General features: G+C 36.6%; 1 protein-coding gene across 1 annotated transcript in view; it reads left to right on the forward strand.

Annotated features, from left to right (window-relative positions):
• KIF27 (kinesin family member 27) overlaps window positions 1-9,726 on the forward strand; it is a gene marked incomplete at its 5' end in the record, with an annotated part of 14,467 nt that extends 4,741 nt beyond the window's left edge. Inside the window, 9 exons of the mRNA XM_009703219.1 lie at window positions 1,053-1,258; window positions 2,102-2,299; window positions 2,658-2,771; window positions 3,801-3,977; window positions 4,603-4,818; window positions 5,839-6,042; window positions 6,803-7,001; window positions 7,466-7,630; window positions 9,263-9,726. Of these exons, the coding sequence (XP_009701521.1) occupies window positions 1,053-1,258; window positions 2,102-2,299; window positions 2,658-2,771; window positions 3,801-3,977; window positions 4,603-4,818; window positions 5,839-6,042; window positions 6,803-7,001; window positions 7,466-7,630; window positions 9,263-9,726 (1,943 nt within the window). The remainder of the gene's footprint in view (window positions 1-1,052; window positions 1,259-2,101; window positions 2,300-2,657; window positions 2,772-3,800; window positions 3,978-4,602; window positions 4,819-5,838; window positions 6,043-6,802; window positions 7,002-7,465; window positions 7,631-9,262) is intronic.
• Between the last annotated feature and the right edge of the window lie 1,171 nt (window positions 9,727-10,897).

A 10,897-nucleotide genomic window follows, 5' to 3' on the forward strand; every position in this document is an offset into this window, starting at 1 on the left:
TTAGAATGAAGAAGTTCAGAAACAAAAGAAAAGGCACAAAACTTCTGAAGTCCTGCATGTCTTAGTTTTTATGTAATTATCTTATGCAAGAGTACTTTTAATAACTTAAAGATTCATAACTTTCATTAATTACTTGCTATGATTGCACTGAAGGCTATAAATTTTGATTACAGCCTACTCTGCTATGATACACTGATGTATCTGTTAAATATTTTTTGTGCTTTGCTGATTATTGCTTTTATCCACCAATAGTGTAATTTTTCATGTATGCTCAGTGCTACTGATCTCTTCGTGGACATATATTTGTCACATGGTGTCTGGGATAGGCGAGAAGATGCATCACTGTGCTGGGAATGTAAGCATTCCTAGCACTGCAGTAGAGAAGCAGGAGTCAGAAGTGGATGAGGGAAAAGGTCAGTGTCCCTGTCAGCCTAAATCCCTTAAACATCTGTCCTGGTATATATATATATATATATGCCTGCCAGAAACTACCCTTATGATGACAGTAAGGATCTCTTTGCTTAGCCCCTTCAATCACAGCCTTCTCGTGTGCATACTTTCTCTCGAGGTTGTCTTTTTGGCACTGAGAAAGATTCTGTGCCCCCAAAAATAGTACTTTGGGAAAGATCGCCCAAACGAGTCAAGTCAAAGAGTAGAAACACAATCCAAAATTGTTTACTGATTATTAAGCTGAAAATTGAGTAATAAATAAATGGCATATTCTTCCGGAAAAGGCAAAATTTATTAAATACAGGAGAGCCATTTTGGCAAAAACTACAGTAGACAGAAGGATTTCACTTTATTGGGCACTCAGATGGCACTTTATTTGGTGACATCAGGTGACTCATGAAGAATTCAGATTTAAGACTCCTTCCTTTATCCATATTTCAGAGTTAGAAAGGAACCGTGTGTTCCTTTAGGGTTGGAAAATGTCTCAGAAATTACTGGTTTAGCCAGAATGAAGTAAGTAATGATTCAACTACAGAGTTAAGTATTGCATTTCAACTGATTATCCTGCTGGTTTTAAACTATTTGGATGTGGTGTCTTTAAGGTAAGGATGCTCGGTCTGTAAGCAGGCAATATTCTTTGAAGATAACTAAACTGGAGCAAGAATCTGAGCAGGCAAAAATGGAACTGGCTGAAACACAAAAGCGGCTTCAGGAGCTGGAGAGTAAGGAGCTGAGAGACATTCCTGAGAAAGCCAAGTTACAAAAAGAGTTCCGGAAGAAGATGGATGCAGCTAAGTTGAAAGTGCAGGTATTTCTGATCTGACCATTAAGATTTGAAAATCTCTGTCTCCCTATTACCTTTGAACCGTAACACTCTGCTTGTGAAACTCACACCAGTTTTACACATTGGAAGCTTGTTGAATTGAACTAGCTAACACGAAACTTAATACTATTACACTCAGAATGCTGTTTAATCTATATGTGGTTAGATACATACAGTATGTTCTTGGTGGAGAAGAAACCAAGAAAGAAGTGGGTGATATGAGATGCTCGTAATCCACTGTATGTAGTACCATAAAAGACCTACACAAGGAGACTATATTACAAGTTTATTACCTGCCATAAATAAAATTGATGTTTTCTGAAAATACTGTATCAATTCCAGCTCTAAGCAAATCACTGTGATGGTTTGCAAGACCAGGCCCAATATGGTTGTATTTGTTTGGCACTGAGCTTCTGCTATACCTAAGTTTAAATTCTGTGTAGGGCCAGCTTAGGTGCTCTGTGCCTCTCAGTTCTAGAATGGTGGGTCAGACAAGCGCCATTCAAAAAGAGTGATTGGCTTATTGACTTGAGTTCAGGACCGGCATTCTGGCACCATTATGTCTCTACACATTTTTCAGAGCTGTGACTTCTGTTAGATTTTACTACTTTCACTGTATTACCAGGCATGAACTGTATCTTTACCTTTTCATGTTGGATGAGATTAATTCAGAAACTCAGAAACCACAGAAATAATGCTTGATTGTTTGGGTGGAAGATAGTAAGTCTTGATGACTCTAAGAATTCAGTGAAATAAAGAATGAAGTTGAGTCATATTTTAGTTTTAAGTTTTCCTGCTATTAAGCTGAAATTTGCCATGAACATTCAGGCCTTACAAAAGAAGCAGCAAGACACTAAGAATCTGGCTTCGTTATCTAACCAAAGTGAGAGACAAGCAACAGAACTTGAGCAGAATGTGGCTCAGATGAAGCATCAGCAGACCCAGCTACAGAAGAGACTGTGTGAGGAGAGTGAAAAAAAGAAGCAACTAGAAGCAGAGATTCAGCGGGACCAGCAACAAATTAAAGTAGGATTCTTCCTCTTTCTTTATGACAAAGAATGAGATGAGTGAATTTTGCCTCTGCTTCCTCAAAGACAATAAACTATACTGCCAGGCTTTCCATAGTTTTAAGTAATGACTTTCTTGAGAAATGCACTGAAGAAATTATCTATAAACATTTTCACAGAAATCTTCAGTTTGCCTTTCTCTTCAGCTTTTTTATTTTTTTATTTTATTACATGATGTCTAGCTTCGAATTGCAATTTTACATGTAAATTTAGGGTTAGTATTTCAGATTATGTATTTGTGTGGACTCTAACATTAAATGCATTTTAAAACCAGACTGACTGAGGCAGGAAGAATGAGGCTTTTTCTTTGTTTATAGGAACTTCAACTAAAGATGGAGCAACAACAGAAGATCCTTAAACTTAAGGATAAAGAGATTGCTGCATTTAAAAAGAAAAAAAATAACTCAGTGGGAACTTCACAGAAGCTACAGGTACCTAATGTATTCCAAATCTGTGTGGGCCTTGAAAAAAATTTTTCTTTCTTCATCTTTTAAAGTGTTTGGAAGAAGAGTATTCCATCATAGTTTTGTCTTCTTCTTTGCTGTTGCAAAAATTGGGAGTGTAGTGTGGCAGCTCTTGTACTCGTTTTGAATGAAGGAAAGGAGAGGCTCTGATGTAATTTCTTATGATTTGTCAAAGATGCTGATTCAGAGGTGCTAAATTCAACAGGTTTGGTTGTCTGGTAGATTTGAGGGTGATCCTGATGAGCTCTGTTATAAATGTTCCATGGTTTGTTTGGTTTTTTGTTTTCTCCTCTGACAGAAATGACAGAGGTCTCTGGTTTTGATTGTTCCTAACAGGGTTAGGAAAGTCCCATAGCAGTCCCACCTACACTATTTCAAATGTGGACATTGGAACATGAGAGTTTCATGAGTTACCCAAAACCTTTAAAGGTGAAAAGAAATTTTAAAAGTTAAATAAAGGCAACTTTTTAGCCTTACCAGGAATATATCCAGATAAACTGTGGCTTCAGGATAAATTTATAATGGACCATGCTAGCAGGATCAGGGCTCTCATTTACTGTCTGTCTTTCTTTCAACATCATAATTTCTTGTCAATTGATGTTTTTTCACAAATAGCTGGTCTTGGGCAACTATAATGCAATGAGGATGGGCCAGCTGAATTCTTGTGGTACCTTCCAAACCTAGGTGCTGTGATTATATAGAAGACATCTATTTATATAGCTGTTCTTACAAAAATAATATATTTCATTAAAGGCATCTGAAACAAATTGGTTTATACAAAATGTAGCAATGTAACATTGCTGAGCCTCTTTTTAAGTTAGTCCAATATCTGTATTAATCTGAGTCAAGATTCTGTTGCAGAATTAATGTTAACATTAGAAATGCCAATTTCTTCTACAGTTTTATCAGTTATTCTAAAAAAGAAAAAACATAATCATAAAATTCTGACCCAAAAACTCCTAGTTAATGCTCTCTGGATCTCTATTTAAACTTCAGAAATTAGAAGAGCGAAAGAAATGGCTGGATGAAGAAATGGAAAGAATTCTCCAACAGCACCAACAGTTAGCAGAACTAGAAGAAGATTTAAAGAAAAGAGAAGCCATTGTAGCCAAAAAAGAAGCATTATTGCAAGAGAAAAGCCACCTGGAAATCAAGAAACTGAGATCTAGCCAGGTGATTTAAGAAAAAACATGAAACTCACCACAGTTGTAGTGCTGCTGAAAGACTGGTGAGGGGGAAGGCAGACAGATAGCAGAAGAGGCTCAGGCCATGTGACCTGTGCCTTTACCACGGCCATGAAGTTATTGCGTGGCTTGAACAAATCAACATTTAAAATGTGAATAAGGCAGGATAATAATTTTTATTCATTTTTTCTCCCCAAAATTCCAGCAACAAAACAAACAAATCTGAACTGTGGAGTTCTGTTATTGCAGACCATTAAATTATATGGTATTTAAAAATGACTCAGTCGTTTTGCAAACTAGAGAACATGACAGGGAAACATTTTGCATCATTTTTGAGTAGCAAAAGTGAATAGAAATTGAAGTATCATTGTCACTTATAATGACTAGCCCCTTTAATTTTTAGTATGTAGAAAACTGCACATCGAGCGTTTTTGTTTTCTTTCATCTTTTGAGTAAATAGTAAATTTTATGGTAGCTGTCTACTCAAAATAAATGGGGTACCATTGCAAGAAGCAGGCAAGTCTTTCACTGCAGAATGTGACAGTCTCACCTACATTTTTCTTACTGGAAGGAGTATCTCATTTTTGTATCTATGTTTACTGTGTTTTTTTTAGGCTTTAAACAAAGATAGTATGAAATTGTCTACTCGCTTAAGTATGCTGGATCAGGAACTGTGTGATAAAGGTATGCAGCTTCAGGGCAGCACCACTGAAGATAAGACAGACATTTTGGAAAAAATTCAGGTTCTTCAGACTGAAAGGGATCAGCTGCTCAGAAGAAGAAATAGTGTGGATGAAAAACTAAAAGATGGTAAAGTGTTGTCAACTGAAGTAAGTAAGCACCTCTGAGATACCTATAGGTTTTAAGTGGTTTTGCATAATAAAGCAGTCCAATCAGAACCTAGAATGTCTCCAAATATTAGATAAGCTAGAACCAAGGAACTGAGGTTGGGTACTTTTGTAAATAGCAACATTAAAATACTGCTATGATAGCACTACTTACCTATCAGTGAACAAAGTTTATGTTCAGAGGGTCTTAATTCAGCTAGTGCCTTGACAAACTCAGCTGGCCTAAGGATCATATAATCAGAAATGAGGGAACTAGAAGTTCATCAGTTTATCATAGGCAGATATTTTAATGTCAGGACATAGAACAAGGCAATATGCTTGCATAGTCATGCCCCTTGGTTTTTTTCATAGGATTTTGTGAAAAAGCAAACTTCACCTGAAGGCCTCCATATTTTTACAGTGAAAATAAGTCATACTACCTGGATGGTCCACACTTGAGTTGATCAGTATAATTATGTTGAAGATATAATAAATTCATATAAAATATACAGATTATTTTTATGTCTTGAGAAGCACTATGGGCATGTGGCTGAGGTGATAATGTGCCAGAAAGAACCCTACTTGCCTTCCTCCTTAAAATCTTCTGCAGTGCTTCAGGCCATGCATTTCTGCGACTTCCCTACAATGGTCACCAAACTCCTTACTGACCTGATTCATTCATTAATCCAACAGAAAACTAGCACAACCAAAAAAATAGTAGCAGAAGTCAAACTGTGGGGAGGATGAGGGAAGGATAAAAAGGGAGACATGACTTCTGGTTTTGTGATGAACCATTGGATCGACCTCTGTATCATGGTAGGGGTACTATGGCAGAAGAAGACAAGTGTTCTAGATTTGTATTCTATCTCTTAGTTTTCCCATTCCATTCTCCGTACTACTACTAGTTTGTCTTGCCGTTAAGTTTAGTGTCACTCTTGAGAATGAAGTTAAAGATGTCGTATATATAGAAAGATTAATTCCACACTTTTTTTTAAAAGATCGTACTCATGTGTTTCTCTGTAGGAAGAACACGTCCTTTTCCAGCTGGAAGAAGGAATTGAAGCCCTGGAGGCTGCTATTGATTACAAGAATGAAAGTATTCAGAATCGCCAGCACTTACTTAGGTCATCTCAGATTCTTTCACAGAGCGAGAATAATGTAATAGGAAAACTAGTTTCCCTATCTGCTGCTGAGCTCAGAGCTATCATCTTCAAATATTTCAACAAGGTTTGTTTTGGCTAATGAATAGATTTTTATCCTATTTTCTGTTATTATACTAGATAATGAAATGAAATGGTGTCAAGAAATAAAAATAAATTTAACAAGCTTTTGATTAAAATCTCTTCAGGTTACATAGATCTGCTATTAATTCAGATATTTTATATTTTTACATTAACCTAAACAGGATACATGTGTGTTAACTTTGTTTTGGGTTCATTAACTTTAAAGGTGCTGCAAATCTGTAAATTTCCTTGCTGCTTTGCAGTGCTCTGTGTTGCTAACTTCTGGAGCAGCAACATATTTAAATAGGGGTGTCATACTGAAATTCTTCACAGCTGCAGGCTTCATAAAGCTTCCTGCACTGTGTACAGCCACATACTGAAGAATCATACTGACATCTGAAAATATAAAAATGAAATGCATTGGGACATGGTGTGTCTTTGTGACCTTGGGTGAACCTTAGGTGACTTTGTCAACAAGTGGTCTGCGGGATGCAAGTTGGAAGTTTTCTAGAATCAGGAAAACACTGTTGTTTCAGCTTAAATTCTGCACGGGGTATTTAAAAAAATCCACTAGTCCATGTGATCAAAAGGTACAGAGCTCATTTCTAAAGTGTGAACTTGCAGGAGCGGACAAGTCTGTTTCCAGTATAAGCTTATGTCTTGTAGAGACCATTGCTTTTGTATGCTTTAATCTGTTAAGCAGAAGGGTAAAAGCTTTTATTAAAATGGTTTGATAACTCAAAAGAAATCTATTTCTTTCTTAGATTGTTGGCCTACGTGAGTCTGAACGTAAATTACAACTGCAGATTGAAGAACAGGAAATGAAGGTCATAGACCAGGAAAACATAGTTCGTGAATTAGAATCTGCACTTGAGCATGTCAAGTTGCAGTGCGACAGGCAGCTGACCCTACAGCACAAAGAACATGAGAAAAAACTACAGTTAATACTGTATCATTTCAAAGGTATTTGCTTCTTGGGGGGGACTGTAAAGCAAGTAGTATCTTCAGTGACTACTGAGAAATACTATATTGCAACTGAAAAAAACAGAATGAAGTTCAGAGATATATTTTGGCTGTCACTAATCCTGACATTGTGTAGGATGCTGAGGAACAGACACATGATGTCTGTATGAATGGAAAATTGAATATTTTTTTTAAGCAGTACCAGAATTGTTGTATTTTCATATGAATTTGCTGATACTGGAAAGTTGAAAGATACTGGTCCTGCTGACCTTGATCTTCTAAATACTCCTATTAAAACTGACAAGTGACCAACTGGCATGGCCTTCTTGATCCTGTGTCATACTAGTTAAAATGTACACATTGCAAGCAAAGTCTCAGGAAAATACAAGACTACTCTTGTCTAGTTGGGCATCTTGATTTTTGGCACAGATATTTGGTTCTTAAACTAGTTTTACTTGTCCTAGAACAAGATAGTGAAGGTATTGCTGAAACCTTGAAAGGGTATGAAGTAAAAGTCCAGCAACTGGAAAAGGACTTATTTTTCTATAAGAAAACCAGCAGAGAGCTGAAGAAGAAATTGAAGGGCCTCTTTGGAGAGTCATCCCATCAGTTATTGGCATCCACTAAATGTAAGTATATTATCTTAAAATATTTATGCAATTGTCAATAGACCATTTGAAGGGTGGTGAACACACAGAAGTGTTCAGAGAGACTTAAAAATCATATTTTTACTGTACTAACTGTTCTCCAGGAATATATTACACTTCTCCCACAGTTTCAAAAGAGAGAACATTGGTTTATAGCTGTAGCAGTGGAATACCAGTGCTTTAAATTCTGGTCCTGTTTTCTCTGGATTCTAACATAATTTCAGCATCAATAACCTCAAACTGTTGTGGTTAAGAAAAAGGAATTTTACAGTCTGAAAGGGTTTGAATGACTTTCTAACTAACAGCTTTGTCATATGCCATGCTTTTAGATAGGTTACTCCCAGCACTTGATTTCATAAAAGTTACTTACTGGGAGATTGTCAGTGAAGAATTCCATACTTTCAGTTACTAACTTATACACTTGTAGGGGGGAAAAAAAGCTTTCTAATGTGATTCTGTGCTTTGACAGAAAAAGAAATCCCCAAACCCCCAAAAAACCAAACCAACAACCAACAGCTACTACAAGTTTTCAATTGTTCCATGTCGTGCCAGAATCTAAAACTCCAATAGAGCTGTTCAGGTGGAGGAGAAAAGAAGGTTCCATTTCTGTCACTATTTTGGTTGTCTCACACCTCTTGATGACACCACCAGTACCTCACATGCACAATACAGCCTTCTTGGTCCTGTGTTTCTTCTTAAGGCTCAGCATGACTAGTTCTTCCTCCCAACGGATGCTTCCGTTTCTTTCCACTGGGGTAGTGCCATGCTTTCCTAACACATCGATGCTGATCACATACCTGCTGCTCCTAGAGTGAGTTAAGGCTCAGCCCTTGCCCAGCTGGGCAAAGAGCTGAGCCTTAATGAATGAGCCAGCACATTCATGACTATAAAGTACACTTGTCAAACTGTGAACATGAATATTCTAGAGGTTGGATTATAAATGAGTGTGGGAAAGACTATTCTGTGTCTAGTATACAAAGAAGTGTGTAGTTCAGGCCACCTATCCGTGTGGGGAAACACCAATCCTGACCAAATTTTAGCAAGCAGAAGAAGGGGAAAGATCCCTGTGAATTTCCAACTTTTTCAAATACTTATGTTAATTAAGTTTTATAAGAAATACTCTGTATTTAGTTACTTTTCTTTTGTATACATTTTGAGGCATGCTGCAATACAAAGTAATAAAACCACATCATAATTTGTTGCTGAGCTTTAAAAATAATAAAAGCCCGGTGTGTACATTACAGTCAAATTTGCAGAATGTGTTTTGTGTGTTCTGCTAGTGTAATTGCTGACTGTTTTTCAATATATGAATAATGTCATATTTGACTGTCATGGTTCGGTTGTTTTAAGACTGCCTATCAGGATACATTACAAGTTAGAATGGTGAGGCTTTTATTACCAGCACCTTGTCAGCGGAAAGTAACAACTAATACCTCTGATGTTTTTGTAGATGACAAACTTTTTAACAGAAAGGACAACAAGTGAGGTGCTGAAAATTTTTTACCACGTTCACACTACAAGCTGTGAAACTCTATTAACTAATATTTCTTGATGGCAGGCACTCGGAAGAGTTGTAATTTTTAGCTATTTATCTCCTGATAAATTTCATTTTAGATAACAGTTCTGGTGACAAGGCATCCAGTCAAGATGGAGCAGAAATTGCTTCTGAAGAGTTCAAGTTGACACTTAACCCTGAAACCAACAGTCAAACAAGGAAAATAAAAGAAACAGATAGAACAAGTGTTTTAAGAGCACAGCAGAATTCATACAAGCTTGGAGAAGATGTTTCAGAATTTGGGTTCAACAAAGAATGTTTGTCGAGCAGTAGTGATGACAAAACAGGAACAGATGAAGCTCAGCCTTCAGAATCTCATCCTCAGCTACCTTCTGTCATCCAGAGAAGAGAGACCGTAACACAGTTTCAAGGAGTAACTCCAGTAAAAGTATCTCGCCGAGAGCTACGTCATATTCCTCCCTCTGAATTATCTTTGAGACGCTCAAGCCTTGGAGTTGGTGTCAGTTTTACTGCTCCAGATTCCATCAAAATAGACAAAAAGTCCAATGTCACTAAGATGTAGTTACTCTTCATTGCATTTTTAATAGCTGTTGCTACTGAAGCAACTGTGTTACATTTCTTTGTTCATGGTCTTGTTAAGTATCAGCCATGGATAAATGAATAAGTGTTCTTTAGTTCCTTGTTCGCTATCAAGTTGTTAGGTGTTACACTCACACAGTTTCATTGAATCTGAGGTGGATTTTAATTAACACGGTATTTAAGAACTTTCACTTTCAAAGGCCTTTTAACTGAAGAAATTATTATATTGGTTTGGTTTTTTTGCAGTAACTTCAAAAAATAGAAATATTTCTCAAAAATTGCAGGTGTGAAGTGCACTTGTGTCACTTAGGTTTCCTAGAACAATATTGTACTTCATTTTCTTGGGTCAGAAATGGTAACAAACTTTTTAATTTATTTGGATACATAGCTAGAAAATTTAGTTGCCAGACTGTCACCTAGTATTGATAATGACTGGCTCCTGTATGTTTTTTTATCTAAAAATGTTTTACACGAGCCATGTTTGAGATCAAAATTGGTACCTAAAGATAAATTTGTTCCTGAAAAGGGACATGAAAGACATGAAAGTACTTACTTTTCTTCTTCTTTATGGCTTATTTATAAAATTAAGATAATTGCTTATTTCACTTTCTGGTTTTGTTTGTTGGGCATTTAAAGGATTGGACTTGGCAACTCAAAGTGTGATATTTATTTCTGTACTACTAAAATAGAAAAAAAAAAACAGAGGACCAAATTCAGCATCCTCTAGGTAAACCAGACAGACCAATATATTATTTGTGCTAATTAGTCATGTCCTTTCGCAGACAAATTATTCTTCTGGATTCCATATCTGCTTGCAAGCAAGGACTACACACATCCTTTGGTTTAGTGCTATGCTGTTGTTAGTAATGCAATCAGGATGAAAAGCAAGTATTTTCTGTAAGAGGACAGTGGTCACAGAGAAGCATACATTTAGCAGCTGCATGAACTTGAATGCAGAGAGACCAGAATGTCCAGATTTAAATGAGATCAACACTTCTAACCCTAGCTCTCTCCTACATAAAATACAGCAATACTGAAAGTAAGGTCAGTTTTATTTTAGTGGTAGACTTCAGCTAGTCATGTTTGAAAGTGTTGTCTTGGATTATTAGGTATTCTTGGGAACTTTTGCTTTCTGCTGTTGTCTAGGCAAGGTC

The sequence above is a fragment of the Cariama cristata genome, unplaced genomic scaffold (genome assembly GCF_000690535.1).
Source record: "Cariama cristata isolate BGI_N322 unplaced genomic scaffold, ASM69053v1 scaffold41036, whole genome shotgun sequence".
Taxonomy (NCBI): domain Eukaryota; kingdom Metazoa; phylum Chordata; class Aves; order Cariamiformes; family Cariamidae; genus Cariama; species Cariama cristata.